Source organism: Mastigoproctus giganteus, chromosome 4 (assembly GCF_048544385.1).
Source record: "Mastigoproctus giganteus isolate SK-2022 chromosome 4, ASM4854438v1, whole genome shotgun sequence".
Taxonomy (NCBI): domain Eukaryota; kingdom Metazoa; phylum Arthropoda; class Arachnida; order Uropygi; family Thelyphonidae; genus Mastigoproctus; species Mastigoproctus giganteus.
The window spans coordinates 21602167-21625949 of record NC_143578.1 but is presented as its reverse complement, the minus strand read 5'-3'; the positions used below and the strand labels follow the sequence as shown (position 1 = coordinate 21625949).

General features: G+C 36.6%; 1 protein-coding gene across 2 annotated transcripts in view; it reads right to left on the bottom strand.

Moving 5' to 3' along the window:
• Positions 1-23783, bottom strand: part of gig (TSC complex subunit tuberin) — a 613633-nt gene that overhangs the window by 104026 nt on the left and 485824 nt on the right. For both annotated transcript variants that reach the window (XM_090372592.1, XM_090372593.1), the window contains exons 32-33: positions 20903-21089; positions 10895-11479 (exon numbers count right to left, since the gene is read on the bottom strand). In XM_090372592.1, coding sequence (XP_090228718.1) covers positions 10895-11479; positions 20903-21089 — 772 coding nt within the window. The remainder of the gene's footprint in view (positions 1-10894; positions 11480-20902; positions 21090-23783) is intronic.

The window sequence follows — 23783 nt, the reverse complement described above, 5'->3', positions numbered from 1 at the left end:
TTCCCTGACCTTTCCACATCCTCCGTATTTGGTGGTGACGGGCTCGAACCACGGTCTAATCAAGAAGCGTGTGCTACGCACTGCTGCTCCTTCCCACCTGGCTACGGAGGCGCCACACACAAAGACTGAGTGACACATGGTGTCAATATCACAATGCAGTGCAGCACAGTAGGGTTAAGTGACAGTGAAAGAGAATGATGGTAAATAGGGTGATGGACAATAGAAGTTCTACTGTACATTATATTTTCACATAAAGCAGTCTAAGAGCTTGAGACTAGGACATCTCCATTGGACCTCTTAAACCCAACAACTGGTTACAAAACAGAGACTGACAGCAAACAGGGTGACAGATAATCGAAGTTATACTGTATACATTAACCAATCAAATTGGTCAGGCAAGATTTCCCCTTAACAAACACATGCTGTGTGTGTGAACTATAACTGCAGTCTTGTCTAGATGATCCTGCATTGCTTCCTTAACCAGTGACTCCATTACTTTATTCAGAACAGAAGTTAAACTAACAGGTCTGTAATTACTTGTGTCACCCTAAAGAAATACAATTTAGAATAAAGACACAATAAAGAAATACAATTTAAGAATGCACGATATTGTAGTGGTTGCAAGCAGAATTCTTGAACTTTTCTTTGTGAACTGAGCTTTCTTCAATGAACTTTATGCACAGAGAACTGGAAAGTAGTTTTTATCATAAATTCATCCATTGTAAGTTACAATGGATAAAAGGATGGTTGAGTGGGAGAAGACAGAGGGTGGTAATCAATGGGCTCTTCGTGGACTAATGTTATTAGTGGAGTCCCACAGGGTTCAGTGTTGGGTCCACTGTTCTTTTGTATATTTATCAATGATATTGATGAAGGTATATCAGGCTTAGTGTCGAAGTTTGCAGATGATACAAAGGTTGGCAGGGTTGTTAATGATAGTAATGGCAGTGTGCTACTGCAACAGGATCTAGAAAATTTCGGCAGATGGGCTGATAAGTGGCAACTGAAGTTTAACCTTGACAAATGCAAAGTACTGCATATGGGTAGAAGTAACCCCAGAGAAACGTACCAACTGTGTGGTACTACACTTAAGGTGGTATAAAATGAAAAAGATCTAGGAGTAATTGTGCAGTCAGATATGAAGTTTTCTGAGCAATGCTAACAGGCTGCCAGGGCAGGTCATGAGGTTTTATCAATGATATATAGGAATTTTGCTAACAGGGAAAAGGAGGTGATTGTCCCTCTGTATAAGGCAATGGTCAGGCCACACCTTGAGAACTGCATACAGGTCTGGAGGCCTCATTTTAGGAAGGATGTAGATTTGCTTGAGCGTGTACAGAGAAGGGCAACAAGATTGGTGAGGGGAATGAAGGGATCCTCTTACCAAGATCCTCTCCAACCGCTGCAATTTGCAGAACAAATTGCAGCAGTTGGAGACTAGGCACCTGTGAGTGATCTGACTGAGGTGTATAAGGCCTTGAATGGGTTTGAGCATGCTGAATTCTGATGGGATTCTTCCACTTGTTCAGATTACGAACCTAAGGGGACAAATTCAAATTGAGGAAAGACAGATGTAGAATAGGTGTGCGGAAATTTGCCTTTAGCCAGCAGGTGGTTAATTGCTGGAACAAAACTTCCATCTGTCGTTGTGGAAGTTGATAGGTTAAATAAATTTAAGGAGGAACTGGACAAACATTTAGAGGGATTTGTTTTGTAAATTTTGTTTTGGCTGATGCCATAAGCTCATACATTTGTTTTCTTGTGTCACATGCCACTACTACTACAAGAAAAGAAAACATAAAAGGAAGAAAAAAAAACGCATGATTTTGTACTGTCTTTTGTTTATGGTGTTTTACACCGATATTATATAGTTTTTGTACTGTAAAAACCGATTTGTATTTCGTAGCCTTGGTTATTATAGTTGACTTCATTGGTGCCAATCGCTTCACTGCTTCTCATATTCTGTCTTTCTCCTTTATTGTGTTCACTGTTGCCACTGTCAAATCTGAATTCTGTGCAATACTTGTTAATGTTTGGCCATTTTCATACATCCTTATTATTTTAATTTTCTGATCCAAATTGATTGCTTTCCTTTTCTTGGTAGATTTACTAGTACTGATGCCACTTATTCTCTTAGTCGGCACCATAATAACAGTCAAAATTAAATTTTATGAAAAGAACTTTACAGGTTAAGTCACAGGGTTACTCACTATTATCACCCCATGCGAGCTCACATTTTACAAAAGCACATTTCTGGAGGTCACTGCCATAAAATAATTTGCACTTTCTGGGTTATTGGGCTTTTCTGTTAGTGCAATTCATTATAAACGGGTAGTAAACTCGATCTTCTTGCATTTGCAATGATACTGATAGTTGGAATTCTGTGGGTTTTACGTTATTATGGTGAAATGTGTGTCCCCTTCACTGAAATCGTCAGTCATAAAAAAATTATAAATAGCGTAACGTAAGTCCGAAGCTACATATGTCGGGGACTTACTGTTTCAAAAAATGTTCAGCAACCTACGTAAAAAAGTATGGCAAAAGATAAAAAATGAAAAAACTTACCACACACTACTTGCGTGTCCAATACGCGAATAGTGCATATTGGACATGCATTTATTTTTTACAATGTCGCATATGGTTTGGTCACCAACATTATTATGGTTCATTAGAGATTTAAGAGATGCACTGTTTTCAAACTTTTGAATAATTTCAAGTTTTTGTCTAATCGAAAGCGTAACTCTTGAGTTTGCCCATCATTTTCACAATTTCTAAACAAAAAAAAAAAAAATTACTATAAATTACCATTCTGACATAATGAAACAAAAGTTGTCCTTTTGCAGTGCGACAGAGCACAACAATCGATGCGACGCACTATAAAAACTAAACATTTGGTCTCTTTTTGTTTTTTTGAAGGGCAGGTGTGAAGACAGCGAGGGTTGCAAGATAATAGGCATGCAAATCTCCTAATGCTGACTTATAATGCAGCTTCTTGTCCCCGTTGATTTTTTTTTTTTTTTTTAAATTTGGAATCTCAAAGTGTCCTGGTTAATCCGATCCCAGTAAATTGAGAATCTGCTGTATATTGTATATTTGACACCATTTTAATGTGCAATCTTGGCTACTGTTGTAGCTAGTTTGTATGGAATGCAGTTTAATTAAACTAGTTCATAAATAATTTGTGAAAGTATTTATCTTGTTAATTCTAGATATTCTGCTGTAATGTATAAATAATCCAATAATTTCTTGATGTATGTTTAAGCACTATTTCACTTTCACATATATTTTCAACAATTTGTTGCCTGCTTATTCACATTTCACAATCTCACAACCTTCCAAATTTTTCATTGTGTTTATGGAACTGACTGCTACATAATTGTTAGTGCTGTGAGTCACAGAAGAGAAGCTGAATGTATCACATATAGTTCTCATAGTATTTTATTTGATTCTAGCCATTTTTTTTTTTTTTTGGTACATGAAAGACATAGATAGCAAGAAATTGATTAAAAACATTGGCTATTTAAGTTTAAGCTATTTTAAGGTTTAAAGTTGTTTTATTTGGAAACTGTAAATCATTTAATTCATTTTGTTTGAATCAAACTTAATGTCAGCTGTTGCTTTTAAAATGGAAACAGCTTCGATGCAAAAGGAACTGATAAGTTAAAGCTACACAAAGCTATCTTCGTGGATAATAATGTATGCAACTTGAATTTTATGAAGGTAAGAGAAGTTTATTTGCTAACTTTTGTGAATGATGTAACCACAAAAGAATTAATTTTCTAAAGGTAAAGTGGTGGTCAACTGAACAAATACAGTGAGAGAATAACGGATATTAAAGTTAATATTTTCTGAAAAGCATTTCACCTTGGACACATAGGGAGAAACCATACATGCTCTAGAAGTAGGAGCTCATATAGAAAACTATACCCAAGAAGTGGGCATCCATTGAAAACCTCTTGAAATAAGGACAAAACTGCAAAAGGTTGGGAAAATTGTGGCAAGAGATCATCCTTTGACCCTCAGAATCATGGCTGAATTGGATATGAATAATGAGATGATTTGTCAAATTCTGCTGAAGATTTAAAGAAAAGAAAGGTCTGTGCAAAATTTGTGCTGCACAGCCACACAGATGAGCAGAAGAAATGAAGAGTCATTATGCAAAGACTTCATCCAGACTTGTCAAGACAATCTTAATTTCCTCAACTGTATTATCACTGTAAATGAGCATTGGTTGTTTCAGTATGACCCAAAAGTGTCAGAACATACAGTATACTTCAAAATCATCACCAAAAGCCAGAAATTTTCATTTACAGAAGCTCAGGATCAAGATGTATGTTGATCATGTTTTTTGATAAACAGGGTGTGATTCACAAGGAAGTTATACCTGAAAGGGAGAGAGTCAGTGGTGTATTCTCTTCTATATACAAGTGCTTCAAAGACTATTGGAGCACATTTCCTGGGTGAGGCCACAATCTCAAAGAAATATCTTCACAACAAGTGAAGATCACAAGTGATCTTCACTTGTTGCCCAGACACGATAGGAGGGAGTATATGATGAGAGCCCTGTCAATCAATTCGGCCCTGAAAAGATTGTGCAAGGCTCAAGGGGTAGAATTTTTTACAGCCTGGTCTGTTCTTGTTAACAGAAGGGACTGCTTCTACAGGGATGGGATACACTTAAATAGAAAGGGTGCAAGAATGTTTGCTGATGCCATCGAGGTAGTGTTAGGTGGGTCGGAAAACTGCTAGATTGGGGGGATACAAGGACTAATAGATTAACAGTAGCCACTGGCAGAGGTGAAAGTGATTCTTGCACTGCTTCTATTGGAATGAGCAGCAGCTTGGAAAATAAGATGCAGGATATTTCAGAGTCTGCTGGGAGTCATTGGGGTACAAGTAAACACATGGGTTGTGTTAGGGTAACTAAGAAAAAGAACAGGATAGGAGTTTGGTAAATAAATTTGATGAATTTGAGGTATTGCTCAAAACATCAAAGGCGGATATTGTTGGGATATCAGAGATGTGGTGTCACATAGATATAAGTAATGCAGAACTGGAATTTGGGGAGTACAACGTCTACAGAAAGGATAGACAGGATAGGAAGGGAGGAGGGGTTATGCTATTAGTTAAGAAACACATAAAATCCAAGGAAGTGAAGCCAGTCGACATCGCTGGACAGTGCAGTGTTGAGTCAGATTGGTGTGACATAAGCATTGGGAGATCAAAATTGAGAGTAGGAGTGTGCTATAAGCCTAATGACTCTGATGAGTATAATAAGAAACTGTATAGGGAAATAGAGTGGGCCAGTAAATCAGAGAGTCTTATAATGGGGGATTTTAATTTCTCAGATATTGACTGGAATTTGTTGGTTGGTCATTCACACACTAGCAAGGCTTTTGTGGATTTATTGGATGATTGTTTTCTAAATCAGCATGTTCGGGTGGCAATTAGAGGGAGCAATACTCTTGATTTGATTATCAGTAGTGATTCTTCATGCATTAAGAATATGCAGATACAGGAACCACTAGGTGGCAGTGATCACAGTGTGCTGAAGTGGGATTTACTCAAAGAGGTAACTACCATCAGGGGTAAAGGGAAGGGTTATTGCTTTCGTAAAGGCGACTACGATGGTCTGAGACAGTATTTAAATTCTATACAGTGGGACCAACTGATGATGTTACCAACAGCAAACTCAAAATGGGAAGCATTCAAAGAACTTATCTTGGAAGCTACTAGGCTTTACATACCAACTAAGAAATATTGTTCAAGGTTCAGGCCTAAATGGATGTCAGATGAACTAATGAGATATATGGCAGAGAAGAAAAATGCATGGGATACCTATAAATTAACATGTGAAGCAGAAGCCTATGATAGATATAAGTTGATCTGTAACCAAGTTACAAAGGAGGTTAGGCAGGCGAAGGCAGATTACGAGAAATCTTTGGCAAGGGATGCAAAGAAAAACAGCAAGGAGTTCTTTATTTATGTAAACTCTAGAAGGAAGGGGATGAATCAGATTGGTCCACTTGATGTCAATGGTTTAACTGTTGATGATCCTGCTCAGGTAGCTAACAAACTAAATCAATATTTTGCATCTACATTCACACATGAGGAGTTATTCAGGAAGGGGAATGCCATAGATGAAGTAAACGCTGGCAGTGAGCTAGATGATATTGTAATAATTGAGAGTAAAGTGGAGGAGAAATTGTTGAAGATAAATACAAGAAAGGCACCTGGGGTGGATGGGATCTATCCAGTTATATTAAAGGAGGCAGCAAAGAAAGTAAGCAATCCGTTAGCCATAATTATGAGAGCTTCCTTGGACTCAGAGGAGGTACCCACAGACTGGAGATGTGCAAATGTAACCCCAATTCACAAAGGAGGATCAAAGGCTGACACAAGTACGTATAGACCTGCGAGTTTAACTTCTGTTCCAGGAAAATTAATGGAAGCACTGGTTAAAGAAGCACTGCAGGATCATCTTGACAAGAATTCAGTTATAGCTCAGACACAGCATGGTTTTGTTAAGGGGAAGTCTTGCCTGACCAATTTGATTGGATACTATGATGTAGTCACAAAAGAATTGGATACAGGGAATAACTTTGATATTATATATTTGGATCTTAGAAAGGCTTTTGATACTGTTGCACACGGAAGACTGCTGCACAAATTGGAGCAGTGTGGCATTGGTGGCAAATTGTTGCTATGGATAAAGGAATGGTTGAATGGCAGAAGACAGAGAGTGCTAATTAATGGACACTGCTCATCGTGGACTAATGTTATTAGTGGAGTCCCTCAGGGTTCAGTGTTGGGTCCATTATTGTTTTCTGTATTTATAAGTAATATTGATGATGGTATATCAAGCTTAATGTCTAAGTTTGCAGACGATACAAAGGTTGGCAGGGTTGTTAAGGACGCTAATGATGCTATGCTGCTGCAACAGGATCTGGAAAGGTTGAGCAGATGGGCTGAGAGGTGGCAAATGAAGTTTAACATTGACAAATGTAAAGTACTACATATGGGAAACAGCAACCCCAGAGCAACGTATCAACTCTGTGGTACTACACTGACAGTGGTAGAGAATGAAAAGGACCTGGGAGTAATTGTGCAGGCAGATATGAAGTTCTCTGAGCAGTGCAGACAGGCTGCAAGAGTAGCTCATGGCGTCTTATCAATGATATACAGGAATTTTTCTAACAGGGATAGGGAGGTGATTATTCCCTTGTATAAGGCAATGGTCAGGCCACACCTTGAGTACTGTATACAGGTCTGGAGGCCTCATTTCAAGAAGGATGTAGAGCTACTGGAACGAGTACAGAGAAGGGCAACAAGGTTAGTGAACGGAACGAAGGGTTGCTCTTACGAAGAAAGGCTTAAGTTTTGCAAATTACAGTGTCTGGAGACTAGGCACCGGTGAGATGATCTGATAGAGGTGTACAAAGCCTTGAATGGGTTGAGCATGCTCATTGCTGATGGGATACTGCCTCTTGCTCAGAATAATTACCTGAGAGGGCATAAATTCAAATTGAGGAAAGACAGATGTAGGATAGATGTGCGGAAATTTGGCTTTAGCCAGTGAGTAGTTGGATGGTGGAACAGACTTCCATCCCTTGTTGTGGAAGTTGATAGCCTAAATAAATTTAAGGCTCAGCTGGACAGGTATTTCGAATAAACGGAGGGGTGAAGTGGAAGGGTTATTTTTTTTTTTTTTTTTGGCTGATGCTGCATAAGCTTGCTTTCTTGCATCATATGCCTCTACTAATGTTGTGAAGATATTTCTGATGAAACATGGCACTGTACAGATCTACACTGCATTGCTCTCTTGATCTAGCACCAGCAGAATTATTTTTCCTCTTTCCCAAGGTGAAAACTGCCCTCAAATGAAAGATATTTCAGGATGATGATGAGAAGGACATAAAGAAGAATGTAACTGCCAAATTGAGCATCACCTCTTTGGATGCCTTCACTGACTCTTTTCAGAAACTTTTAGAATGGTGTAATGAGTGCATTCAACCAGGTTGTGATTACTTTGAATAAAACTAAAACAATTTTTGAGCTCCTTCACTTTGGATTTGGTTTTTGTTTTTATTGCCACAACTCATATGTAGATTTAAAGACAAACTGTGACAAATAATTGGAAGAAATATACCTAACACTCAGTTACCGTACACCCAACAATACATACATATATCTGTAGTTACGTACAGTTTCGCATCTTTGGCACATTTGATGTAATCCTAGTAAGCAAATACTACAATTTTTTTTTTTTTTTTTTTTTACACTGGTTCCTGTGATTGTTTAGAGTACAAACAGGAAATTTATTTATGAGATCTTACAAATATGAGTGCAAAACTAAAAGGTTTCACTTCTGATATCACTTTAGCAGTTTCAAGCACAATGCTGATCTGTTTATGCATTCTCAGTTTTGATAGTTTTAGTAGAACAATAACTTGTAGAAGCTTTTTATTATGTGGTTCAGATGAGTAAAAAGAGTTCTGGAGGACCCTCACTTTGAAAACAAAGTGTGGATGCCACCTGGAACTGATGGGGTGAAAAAAAAAAAGTATCGTATCAAGAGGTAAACAGTATTATTTGAGAAGAAATGAAGTTCAGACTACTGCTTTTACTGATGGAAAAGAAACAACTCTTATGCAGTTTCAGAAGGGGAGTTTAACATCGGTATAGCAGTGAGAAACATTTCTGAAAGTGGGAGGACATCAAATGATCCACTATGAAGGGTTGTTGAAAAAAAACTTTGCCCTTAGTTTGTCCATGACTCCAAAGAGTTCCCAAAATACAAGAAAATGTCATAAAGGAAATTAAGGAAGTTTCATAAAGAAGTTAATACTGGAATTTAACAAACATTAAATTCAATGGAAGTTAACAAACATTAAATTTGACACAAACATTTGGTTCTCGTTAATGAACAGTTTACGCTGAATGCATTTCATACCTTAACCATTAGGTGTATTTAAAGTAAAACATTTGGGAGACATTTCATTTTTTTCTATTTTATTATTTATTTATTTTTCAATACAGATGCTACATCAGCTTTGCTTCCTTGAACCATTTTAATGCTATTTATTTATTTATGTACTTCTCACTCAGGATCTACATCCTACACAGGGTGTAGATCCTAAACTATGGTGAGAAAGATGAGTATTACAGAGTTATGTTAAAATATATATAAAATTAGGATTAATGAAAAGAAGAAGTAATTTCTCATGCACAGATGGGTAGGTTAAGTGTATAACCACTATGGGTGATTATTTAATACCTGAAAGAAACAGAGGAGCAACAAGTATCAATAATCTAATAACTTAAAAATAAGCTAATAATCTGCAATAATCTCAAACAAAAAGTATAAGCTGCTTGTAAAGAAAAATTATAACTTTAAAAATAATAATAATAACCAAGGTATAGCATACATGTGCATAATTTTATTTTGAAGGGGCACAAAATCAATCTCTCTCTCTCTCTCTCTCTCTCTCACACACACACACCTTTAATGTTATCTCTGCATCCAGAACTAGCAGATTCAAAGTAAGCTGCAAAATGTGAACACTAGACATTGGTCTGGGAATCACACAGAGATGTTTTAAGTTTGGCAACCTTAATGTGCATTGTATACTAGAGCTGGTCCACAAATATGATGCTATGCAGATCCATAAGTATTGTCCATGTACTAATAAAAGTTTCTGTGCGCTCCCTGAACTCCTGGATGACAATGTTTGAGAAGGACTGACAGGATCTAATTATCACTATTTTGAATACTCTCCTGATTTTTAATATTAATATTTGTGTGGTCTACCTAATGTTTCCCAGATGTAGTAGCATCATGACATTTCCATTGGTATTATGTCAACCAATGTTGATCCAGGACACTGCAGTTTTGTTGAAACGTCAAGAACAACTTGACAATAGCATCCTATGATGATAACTTCTGCCAATAATAATCTTAACTCACCTACTATATTTCACTGATCTGCCTACTTAAATGGTATGAACATAATTGCTTTTATACCGACTCCTGACACGTGGATGGTGGTACGGTTTTTCCCAAAATCCAACTGGAGGGGTAAAGCATCTGAATACTTCTGGCGGCAATATTAGGTATGTTATTTATACCATACTCAAGTCAGTAGTGGAAGAAAGGGACTTGGGAGTTATGATACAGTTAGACATGAAGTTCTCCAAACATTGTAGCAGGTTGCAAGGATGGCCCATGGTGTTCTATTGATGATTTATTGAACATTTTCTAGTAGCGATAAGGATGCCATAATCAGATTATATAAGACTATTGTTAGACCAAAGTTGAATTACCACATGCAAGTATGGAGACCGCACCTAAAAAAAGACATTGAGCTTCTTGAAAGGGTCCAAAGACAGGTAACTCACCTGGTGACATCAGCAAAAGGGCATCTATATGAGGAAAGACTTTGAATATGTGTGTTGCACAGCTTGGAAACTAGGTACTTTAGAGGAGACTTGATTGATGTGTTTAACACTCTGAGGGGCAAAAGTAAAATGAATGGGGATGAAATTTTCACTAGGGGCCATAAATTCAAGTTACGGAAAGAGCTGCTTAGACTGGATTGCAGGAAGTTTTAATTTAACCAGCAAGTTATAAATTACTGGAATAAGTTACCTACATGGGTGGTAGAGGCAGGCTGACAGTTTGGGGGAATTCAAAGGTCAGCTGGATAGTTACCTACGGGAGGAGGAAAACACATAGGTTGTCTATTTCCTTTCTTTTATTATTTATTCATTTTATTTCAATATACTGGCTAAGATCTAAAGAGTTGGGTAAAGCTGTATTGTTAAAACAACCAACATGCTTTAATTTTCTTCACACATTTTCTAATAATTACTTTACAAAAGTAAAATAACTTACCAGTTTTCTTTGAAAAAGGACTACGAGGAGGTGATCGTGTTTTGCCATATGAAATATAAGGAGAGGCAGACTGAGGATGTGGTGGACTAGATTTGATTTCCGGACTATTGCAACTATTGAGATCTAATTTCAGAGTTACTCGGGACTCTCTCCTCTCCACAGGTTTTGGCTCTTCAGGAATGCTGCTATACTTATCCTCTTTTTGAGGAGACTTTCTTATAGGACTCATTGTGCTTCCTGTATCAATATGATGTTCTGGCTCTTGGGTCACAGCAATATGTTTTGGAATATCTGGTTGAACGGTTGCTCCCTCTTCCTCATTTGAAGGTTCAGATTTATTTATTGTTCCTATGTTATTGCAAATTGAATCCTCTTTTGATAATGTAGAGGAATCTATGGTTAACTTTTGGTCATGCTGCTCCTCTTCTGGCTGGGAATTATGCTGAGTGATTGGATCAAGCGTAATGAAAGTTCCAAAACCAATCTTCATATCTGGACTAGAATTTGTGCGTCTAAGTGGAGAAGCAGACCTTTGTTTAGGTGATATTAAATGATCACTCAAATTTTCCTCATTCACTGTTACACCTGTTTGGATAAAGTAAAAAATAAAAAAAAGAAATATAAAACAATCACAAATTGCAAGGCTATATTAAAAAAAAACAATTAAATTTTAACTAAGGTAAGCAAAAATTGATGTGTGGAATGAAAACTTTTTTTGCGTATACAATTTTTTAAAATAAAAACTTCATCCTTTTAGTGATAAAAAATGCCTTACCTTGTTTGTTTGTTATTTGGTTTTTAGGAGCATTGGCAACTAAGGCCATATTCCTCCGGGGATATGCAGTGGTCATTCCCTGACCTCTCCGCATCCTCTGTATTCGGTGGTCATGGGCTCGAACCCCAGTCTAATCAAGAAGCATGTGCTACGCACTACTGCTCCTGCCCACCTGGCTACGGAGGTGCCATGCCTTACCTTATTGATCTCTGTAATTATAACTGATCTCGCCTCTACTTCAGAGTACTGTCACTGCTGAATCAGTTACCATTTCTTTTTATGTAATTTTATCTTTTCTAATGTGAAACTGTCAGCATGTAACATAGCAGTTTAAAAATAATGAATGAATGTAAAAATATAAAAGGTAAATGCATTCTGCTTGCTGTATAATAATGCAGTATTTCTTCATTTAGTTCAATAACATGTGTCTATAAAATATGTTCCGTGAAATAAATAAATAAATAAATATATATATATATATATATATATATATATATATATATATATATATAAATAAAACTTTGTTTCAGAGCTTACTGTTTTCTTGTCTCAAGTACTATTTGCACTCTTTGCTCACATAAAGTTTATTTCTCTCTTTCTCTGTTTATGTTTCTACAATTTTCTATTATTATTGAACATACGGTGAAATACATCATTCTTTGTTCGTAATAGTAAATTGCAGTAACATTGTCGATTTAATTGTATCTCATATTGTGACTACCTTCACAATGAATTACCATGTACTGCACTACCTCAATTAAGTAACGCTTCACCAATGGAGAAGACTATTGTTACTTATTCTCAGCGTAAACAATAGTCTTCTCCATTGGTGAAGCATTATTTATTTGAAGTAGCGCAATACGTGGTAACTTGAAGGTACTCACAATATGAGATACAATTAAATTGATGCCATTACTGCAATTTACTATTACGAACAAAGAATGGTGTATTTCAATGAATGTTCAATAACAAATTTCAAAATTCGTAATGTATTATGCCTTGTGCATTTATTTTATTTAGTAATTATTACTATGTACACCCTTTGGCATCTCTAATATTGTGGAGTTATACTTCATAACCAGGTTGGCATGATTGCAACACCAGGGTACCTGCCCACCCACTGATGATAGGCCACAAGCCTTGAAACAGTGTTGTCTGGGTGGTGGTATCTGATGGGAATAAGTAACAATAGTCTTCTCCATTGGAGGTGATACTTATTCAACCTAGTGCAATACGTGGTAACTTGTTGTGAAGGTAGTCACAATATGAGACAATTAAATCAACGAATCATTGAAATTTACAATGTTCAATTGTAATTTTCAAAATTCGTAATGTATTATGAATTGTGCATTTATTTTATTTAGTAATTTTCTATTATAGAATGTCAGTTCAGTATGATTGTTGTAGTTTTTTGGTTTTTAGGAGCATTAGCAACTAAGGCCATATTGCTCCAGAATATGCGGTGGTCATTCTCTGACCTTTCCGTATCTTCCGTATTTGGTGGTGACGGGCTTGAACCCCGGTCTAATCAAGAAGCATGTGATACGCACTACTGCTGCTTCCCACCTGGCTACGGAGGCACCCGTTCAGTATGGTGAAGCATGCATGAGTCAGTAGGAATTTTACAAGTGATGATTAAAACAGCACTGAAAGCACACTGCCCACCCTTGTACCATTCATTTTAGGCTGGAAATGATGCAGAAGATTTGGTGTGAAAGTGTTACTTCATTTGCCACCCTCCAAAAACTCAGTGTTGAATGGATTTTCTGAGTTTTCTGGTCACTGAAAGAGGCACTCTGAGGGCATCACTTCTTTATAGATAAAGAGGTCAAAGATGGTGGTGAATGAATTTTTTAGACTAGACAAAAGCATTTTTTTCTTGAAGAAAAACATTAAGCTTATCCAATTTTATATAATTTAATGTAATAAAGCTTACCTTCATTACTCAAATTACTTCATGGAAAACCAATAGATTACAGACAAATTTGAAACAAGCAAAAAAAGCGGAAAAATCAATCACCGTGTATGACAAAGATACTGAAACACGGCACAACATTAGCATTAGCAGAGGCATACGATGCAAGAAAGCAAGCTTATGCAGCATGAGCCAAAAAAAAAAAAAAACCCTCTCAGTTCAACTCTCCATAGTTCAACTCTCCATTCATTCCAAATGCCTGTCCAGCTCAGCCTTAAATTTATTTAGGTTTTTAGCTTCCACAACAAAAGATGGAAGCCTGTTCCACCAATCAACTACCCGTTGGCTAAAGGCAAATTTCCGTACATCTATTCAACAACTATCTTTCCTCAATTTGAAATTGTGCCCCCTCAGGTTCTTAATCTGAGCAAGACGAAGAATCCCATCAGCATTCAGCTTGCTCGACCCATTCAAGGCTTTATACACCTCAATCAGATCACCTCGCAGGTGCCTACTCTCCAGGCACTGCAATTTGTTCCCCTCACCAATCTTGTTGCCCTTCTTTGTACTCGTTCTAGCAACTTTACGTCCTTCCTAAAATCAGGCCTCCAAACCTGTACACAGTACTCTAGGTGTGGCCTGACCACTGCCTTGTATAACGGGATTATCACCTCCCTGTCCCTGCTAGAAAAATTCCTATATATCATTGACAAGACTCTATGACCTGCCCTAGCAGCCCATCAGCACTGTTCAGTGAACTTCATATTTGGCTGCACAATTACCCCCAAGGTCTTTTTCACTTTCCACTTCCGAGTGTAGTACCACCCAGTTGGTACATTTCTCTTCAGTTATTGCTACCCATATGGTACTTTGCATTTGTCAATGTTAAACTCCAGTTGCCACTTCTCAGCCCATTTTCCCAACTTATCTAGATCCAGTTGAAGTAGCATACTGTCATTACTGTCGTTACCAACCTTTGTATCATCTGCAAATTTGGACATTAAACCTAATATACCTTCAAAAATATCATTGATAAATATACAAAACAATAATGGGCCCAACACCGAACCCTGGGCAACTCAACTAATAACATTTGTCCACGAAGAGCAGTGTCCATTTATTATCACTCTCTGTTATCTCCCACTCAACCATCCCTTTATCCATTGTGGCAACTTACCCTTGATGCCATACCTTTCCAATTTGTATAGCAGTCTTCCATGTGTAACAGTATCAAAAGCTTTCCTGAAATCCAAATATATGATATCGAAATTATTTTTGGCATTCAGTTCCTTTGTGACCACATCATAGTAGGCAATCAAACTGGTCAGACAAGACCTCTCCCTTGACAAACCCACGCTGTGTCTTAACTATTACTGCGGTCTTGTCTAGATGATCCTGCAATGCTTCTTTAACCAGTGATTCCTTTATTTTCCCCGGAACACAAGTTAAACTAACACATCCATAGTTACTTGTGTCACCTTTTGAACCTCTTTGTGAATTGGAGATACATTTGCACATCTCCAAAGGTCCCCGAGTCCAAAGACGTTCTCATAATTATGGCTACGGGTTTGCTTACTTCCTTTGCTGCCTCCTTTAATATAACTGGATAGATCCCATCCCCGTAGGTGCCTTCCTTATGTTTAACTTTAACAATTTCTCCTCCACTTTGCTCTCAGTTATTACAAAATCACTTAGCTCCCTGTTAGCGTTTGATAAACTTCTGGCACTCCCCTCATTGAATAACACCTCATGTGTGAATGTAGTAATGATCTGAGCATGATCATCAATTACACCTCATGTGTAATTGATGATCATGCTCAGGTAGTTTATCAACTACCTGAGCATGATCATCAATAGTCAACTCATCTATGTTAAGTGGTCCAACCTGATTCATCCCTTTCCTTCTAGAGTTTACATAAGTAAAGAACTCCTTGCTGTTTTTCTTTGCATCCTTTGCCAAAGATTTCTCATAATTTGCCTTTGTCTGCCTAACCTCCTTTGTGACTTGATTACAGACTAGTTTATACCTGCCATAGACTTTTGTGTTGCCTGATACTTTATATGCATCCCATAGATTCTTCTTCTCTGCCAATAGCCTCATTAATTCATCTGACATCCACATAGGCCTAAACCTTGAACAGTATTTCTTAGTTGGAATGAAAAGCCTAATAACTTCCAAAATTAAGTCCCCAAAGGATTCCTATTTAGAATTCACTGTTGGTAACATCATCAGTCGATCCCACTGTACAGAATTTAAAAACTGTCTGAGACTTCTGTAGTCACCTTTACGAAAGCAAAAGCCCTTCCCTTTAGCCTTGATTGTAGTTACATCTTTAAATAATTCCCACATTGATACATTGTGATCACTGTCACCCAGTGGTTCCTTTATCTGCAGATTCTTAATGCATGAAGTTGTTGTTGTTGTTGTTTGGTTTTTAGGAGCATTAGCAACTAAGGCCATATTGCTCATGGGATATGCGGTGGTCATTCCCTGACCTTTCCGCATCCTTCGTATTTGGTGATCACGGCCTCGAACCCCGGTCTAATCAAGAAGCGTGTGCTATGCACTGCTGCTCCTGCCCACCTGGCTACAGAGGCGCCAAATGCATGAAGAATCACTATTGATAATCAGATCAAGAGTAATACTCCCTCTGGTTGCCTCTCGAACATGTTGCTGTAGAAAACAGTCATCCAATAAATCCACAAAAGTCTTGCTAATGTGCGAGTGACCAATCCACAAGTTCCAGTCAATATCTGAAAAAATTAAAATCTCCCATTATAAGACATTCTGATTTACTGGCCCACTCTATTTCTCTGCACAATTGCTCATTATACTCATCAGATCCATTAGGCCTATAACACACACCTACTCTCATTTTGCCTTTCCCAGTGCTTATTTCACACCAAACAGACTCAACACTGCATTGTCCACCAACATTAATTGGATGCACTTCCTTAGATTTTATGTGTTTCTTAACTAACAGCATAACCCCTCCTCCCTTCCTATCCTTCCTATACACATTGTACTCTCCAAATTCCAACTCTGCACTGCCTATATCTGTGTGACACCACATCTCTGATATCCCAACAATATCTGCCTTTGATGTCTTGACTAGCACTTCAAGCTCATCAAATTTATTAACTATACTCCTAGCACTGGTGTACATGCAAGCATACATGCAACTGTTTGTTCCTGCTTCTAGCCACCCTAACACAGCCCATGTATTTACTTGTTCCACTATGACTCCCAGCAGTCCTGGAAATCTCCATTACCTTGCTTTCCAGTCTGCTGCCTATTCTAATAGAAGCAATGCAAGAATCACTTTTGCCTCTGCTGCGGCCACTGTATTAGCATCAGCAAATATTCTTGCACCCTTTCTATTTAAGTGTATCCCATCACTGTAGAAGCAGTCTCTCCTGTCAACAAGCACAGACCAGGCTGAAATAAATTCAGTCTGGTCTGTGCCTTGCACAATCTCTCCAGGGCCGAATTGATTGATTGACAAGGCTCTCATCATATACTCCCTCCTATCGTGTCTGGGCAGTTAAGAATAGGAAAAAAAATGTGCTAAGTGATAATATGAAAATATGAAATCTTGTTTATATAGTGATAATATGAAATGTTTCACTTGTAGTTCTGATGCCCCGTAAAACCAAGTTGAAGTAGTTCTCCTTTTAATCTTTGAATTTTTGGCTCAAAAATATCCAGTAGCATTTTATTAAAATTGTTAAGAGTTTTCTTTGTCTTTGGCATATCCATATATACTTGGAGTTGGCAGTTGGCAATCACAGTGATCATTCTTCTAAGAGTTTCTGTGTTCTTGTGGCACAAAAGGCACTGTTAGGAGTCAGTAGTAATTTAATATTTGTTATTTGTTCTATTTTTATAATATCATGTAAATTTAATTTCTGTAATAGTTTGTAAATTTAGTTGTTACCTTTTTCAAAGCTTAGTTATTTTCTTTTTGGTATTCTGTAAGTTTAGATTCTTATATTTCACTAATAGATTAAACTTTGTTACCTGTTTGGTTTCTGTAATAGTTTATAATTTTAACTCTTATCTTAATAATGGTTGTTCCAAGATGCACTTCGAATGCTTCTTCACATGATCTCATGACACAGATGGGTAGCTATGAGAGATTCTACTGTCAGTCATGAGTTCATTGCTTGTACAACCTGAAGCATATATTTGAAGGGCAATCTAGCAGACAATCCTAGCTCTCAACTACTAATTCTTTTTCTATGTTCCAGATGTAAAGAAAGTTCAATTTTAAATTAAAACTTGGTGGAATGGACTATTAGATGATATTGAGTCACCGAAGTTACGCCCTAAAAAAAAATAATAATAAAACTAGGGATATGAAAGGATTCATTTATCTAGTGGCCTGTCAGGTGATACAAATCGAATTTGGGTTCTCAAAACAGAATGGTTAAATACTGCTCTGATTCAAATTGATATAGTTTTATATCAATAAAATCACAATATTTTTATTGTGAGTTTATCATCAGGGACATGGGTAAAGATTTTTGCAATAAAAGCAAGTGGACTAACCCTTATTGCAAAGGTAAGTTGGTTGGTTGTTTAAAAATTTTATGGAACATTGCAAAGGTAAGGTAGGGGTATGCCTGCTAGGAGCAAAAATTGAACCAAGGTGTCAGTTTTAAGATGTCTAAAAAGAGGGCATTATAATTCAGGTGGGAAATGACTTAATTTGTGCATGAACTGATGATTTGCTGGATACAGGGCCATGATGAAAAAATGCTGGAAATTAGGTTATGTAAGGGTATGATTCTGCAATTCTGCCCAGGCAATACAGGAGGGACTATATGCAGAAAGCTTTGTGGATTAACTCAAGATGTGAAAGATGCCACAAGACTTTTGGGGAAAATTTTTATCAGCATGGCCCCATAGTTATAAGTAGAAGTAACCTATTTGGTAGAAACAGAATACAGTTTAACAAAGGTAGTACAAAATTCTTTGTCAATATCATTGAGGAAGCCTTAAGGGTTTGGGGAAACAGCTAGTTTGATGGGGAAGTACATTTATTTGATAACGGGTTAAAGAAATGCTTGCACACATTAAGAGGTCACGTATGAGGCTACAAAAAACTTTGATGCCTCATATTATGATCTCATATGCATTCACACATGAGAAGTTTGCAGGGATGGGGATATCAGAAGTATAAGTTATAACTGGGAGCTCAAGGATTTTGACATAGCTGAGAAGATGGAACAGAAATTATTGAGGTTAAAAGTAAATAAGGCACTTGGGGTTGATGATATATATATATATATATATATATATATATACACAAAGGGTACTAGGAAAGTTTTGCAATACAGCTTTGTTTATTTAATTTTTTCAAAGTAATTTCCTCTACATTCAATACACCTCTCCATCCTCCGAAACCAATCTTTAAACCAGTTCTGTTAAGTTTCACTAGGGAGTAAAGCACACTCGTTATCCCAAGCCCGTAGAAGGTCCTCATCACTGGAAAACCGCCTCCCTTTTAGCTTCATTTTCACATGCGGGAACAGTGCAAAGTCGCAGGGAGCAAGGTCTGGACTGTAGGGAGGGTGTCGAGAAGTTTCAGTCCTGTAGTGGTCAAATATTCGGTGCAGGCTTTGGCGCGGTGAGCTGGAGCATTTTCGTGATGGAGGTACCAGGTGTCCATTCTTGACTTTGGCCGCAGGTTCTTCATAGATCCAATGACTTTAGGCAGGCATTGTTCAGTATACCACTTAGCTGTGACTGTCTTCTGCGTGTCCAAAACGACACGTTCCACAATTCCACTCGATTTGAAAAATACAGCTATCATTTTCTTCTTTACAGATCGGGATTTTCTGACAATTACGGGTGTGTCGTCATCATCAAAGACCCAAACTTTGTTTTGAGCCTTGGTCGGCAGATCGTAATAGTACAGCCAAGTCTCATCACCTGTCACGATGTTGTTCACATACCGAGATTGTCCCTTATCAAACTTTTTTAACATCTCCCGGCACCAAGTCACATGTCGTGTCATCTGCTCTTCAGTCAATTGATGCGGCACCCAGAGAGAACAAAGTTTCTTCACGTGCAAATGATCTTGCAGAATCGAACGAATTGCTGGTGCATTTAGGCCCAAAGTATCCTTTATCTGTTGGTAGGTCAGTCGCCTGTTTTCGTCAAGCATTTTCCTCACAGCAGTAACGTTTTCCTCCGTAACTGACGTTCGTGGCCTTCCCGGCCTCTCAGAATCCTCCAGAGTGAAATTTCCCCTTTGGAATTCTCTATACCACCTGAATATCGTTGTACGATGTGGACAATCATCATCTAGTGCAAGAGTCATTTCTTCTAAGCACTGGTCTATGGTTAAACCACGCACGAAATTATACCGCAAAACTGTCCTTATCTCATTTCGTGACCACGATGCCATCGCAAGCACTTTACACTCTCACTACTAATGAATAACTGAGCCCATCGACTTGGCGCGGCGGCTACTATGCACGTATGAACATGTCTCAACATGCAGCAACAAGCAGCTTCCTGTGATTCATTGTTGCGTCATATTGCAAAACTTTCCTAGTACCCTTTGTATATATATATATATAATATATATATTATATATATAGGTTAAAATGGGGATGGATATAATGATGGATATAATTAACTGTGATAACAAAATAGAATGGATATAAAAAGGGGTATAAAAAAGAACATTTCATAAATAAATGTCTTATTGCCACCATACTCCACAGCCCAACCAACCCCCTCCCCACCACTGTAGGTATAAAGTTCATATCCTATTTAAATTTATTATATATTACATTTTGGTCTAATTGTGAGTTTTCCTTTTTTATTTCTGCCTCCAAATCACAAGAAACTGAAGTGGCTTCTGATACACTTGGCTATTATATTTTAATACATTATTTTCTAATTTGAATATTACACTGTATCTCTGGATTCAATTTTCAATTTCTGTTTTGAGAACACTTTCAGTTCAATTTCAGTTCTCGCATAGGAAAACTGAACACAGACACTGGATGCAGAGAAACATACAATTTTCAAATCATTTCAATGCTCACACTGAATTATAATTCCCAGAATTTTTACTACTTTAAAATTATTCTCAGCCAGAATGCGAAGTCATTTCTTTAATTCCAAGTTTTAGCACCAGCATTGACTAAAAAAAAAAAAAAAAAAAAAAACCACCTAAACTACTATATCAGAAATAAACTATATTAGAGTGATTTAAAATAAGCCCTCAAAACAAAATAATAAAAAAATCAAATTAAAAATTTCTTGTTCAAAATGTGTTATTAATAAACTAAACATTACTTTCAATTTCCTGTTGCCTCATATCTTCAGAAGAAATACATTCCATAGGGGAATTGTTTCTACTGAGTGGTCTATCAGAAAACTCTTGGAAATTTAATTCTTGATTTTCAGATTCTTCCTCTTCCTCTTCAGAGCTTTCCTGTTTTGTTGGCAGCAAGAGAGATGCTATATCTGGCAAGGAAGGATCCTAAATAGAGTGATATATAGATATAAAAAAATAATAATAAAATAAAATAAAATAAATTTAGCAAACATTGTAGATATTCACATCTACCAAACTTCAATTTTAATAAATTCTTAATAACGTGATAAAGGTGAGCATCAAATCATAGATTCTTTTCTAAAACACTTGAATTTATATAAGTGAACTGTAAATCAAACATACAGATCTATATGTAATATCTATATCTATATGTAATACGCAGTATTAGTCAGGAGGTTATATATACAAATATATAATAACCATATTGAGTTTTTAGTATCAAACAATGTTAACTACAAAATCATTTTGTAGTTGATGTTTTTGTAATTAACCAAAAAAAAAAAGTCATTTGGCATTTTCTTGGTTTACTGGAAATATACTAACATCCTAAGCTAACTTGTAAAGTACTAGAAAGATACGGTTCTATGACATAAAGTAAAACTAAGTTATCGCAAAAAGAAAATGCAATTTTGTAGTTAATGTTGTTTGACACTAAACTCTCAATATTTGGTAGTTCAGTGCTGTCACAAAATTATTCATAATAACGATCCTACACCAACTGTTATTAAAAATAAATAAATAGTGTTGTGTTATATTAAAATATAACAGATGTGTTATATTAAAATAACACAGATGTGTTATTTTAATATAACACATCTGTTATATTTTAGGAGGCAGATGTGTTATATTAGGAGGCAGATGTGTTATATTAAAATAACACATCTGCCTCCTTTTTCACTGTTGAAAAAGGAGGCAGATGCTTCTTAAAGCTATGGTGTTTTACCGCTTTTATCGGTTTTATTATCCTGTGTTTTATCTACATTGTTTTATTGTAATTTATTCATTGCAGTTTAAAATTCATATTTTATTGTACAGACAGTTACCTTTTATCAGTTTTATCTTGTGGAATTATATCATTCTATTTATTTCATTTATTTACATCATTATTATTACACAACACTATTTATTTTTAATAACGGTTGGTGTAGGATTGTGCAGTTATTATGAATATGAATATTCCCAACCCCAGAGGCCTATTTGAAGAGTTGCAAAATTAGCAGAAGATTTCACACCAGGGGGCTCACATCTGGTGAGTATGGGCTTGGCACACCCAGGGTCCTGAGCTGGATACCATCATTCTTCTCTTTCTTGGTGATTCCTTTCTACACTCTCTCTCTCTCAGGATAACTGGGGAATTTTTTTTTTGGCTGGTGCAGCATAAGCCTCAGGCTTCCTTGCACCATATGGCTAATAATAATATACTCTATGAATATTATAATGCTAAATATTTTAATAATATTTGTTTTTACAAGTCTTTCAAAAATCAGAAAGTATATGCTATTCACCTAAAAAAAATCCAGAGGGTATACATTGTATACCCTCCACTATAGCCCCTGTAGTAATTACATATCTAAACATCCATAAAGTGTATTATGTATAGATAGAGAATGATGTTCATGCTGTAAAAGGTGGGTAATGAAACATTATGGACACTTTTAATACATTATATCCAGTTTCTCATTGGCAGACCAAATTTTCAATCCAGTTACCCACTGGCAGTTCACCTTGCCAATGGGTAACTGGATTGAATAATGTAGCAATCAGAGTTAGTGCTAACCTTAAAGGACCCAGGTGAAATGCTTTCTTAAACAATGCCAGTGACAAGAGGTACACCTTGATACAATGGCATCAAGTTTGCCTACTCACAAAGTGGTCCTGGTAGAAGCAAATCAGAGTATGGTAACTGGAGTCTATTCATTACAATGGGATGACCACATGTGTTCCCACACACACAACTGTAATATTATGTTACAATGAAAAGAAATGGAAGTATGCAAGTAGTTATATACATACACATGCCATCAATGCCTGCATGCAGCACATTCTGTAAAATGTTAACAATATGCCTTATAATGCTTTAAAAGGCTTACAGGCTTAATCTTCAAGTCAGCAAGAGTTTATTTGGTCCAAAGATTTTATCCTTTAAATATCCCTCACCTGTCTGTCTAGCTTTTGCTAGACAGACAGGTGAGGCAAGTGAGATGGCCAAGCTCTTTTAAAAGTGTTACAAAATCAACAGCGAACATATCATGAAACCTCTGTGTTGTAAACGGTGGAGAAAATGTGCAAAACATATTTACAGTATGACACTGCACTATGTTAAGTGAAGTTTTTATGATGAAAATAAGGTATACTGTGGCAATGTGAGTGGTGTTTGCTTTATGGCATGCACACAGAACTTAAGATAGGGTTAAAAAATAAATAAATAAAAAAATTAAAAAAATTTAAATTGACATTCTGAAATTGTTACCATTATTTTATTACTCAAAAATATTAACAGGCTTGCAAGAGGCTGTAAAAGGCTTAATTTTTCATAGCTATAAAAGACTTAAATGAGCTGGGAAAAAAATAACTTCGTAAACAAGAGTTGTTAGTCTAAGAACTCTGGCAATCATGACCAACAACTACACCTGAGGATCTGCTTAACAGATGTACCAGGAAAAATAAATCAAACTGTCTGAAAGCCTTTAGAAACTATGAGATATTATTACAATGAAACATAATAAACTGTAGACTTTTGTTTAAAAGAGATTTATCCTAAAAATAAGAACGTTGCAAAGTTTAACGAGTCATAGGGATCTATTCTATGGAATGCACTCAAAAATGAAGGGAAATATT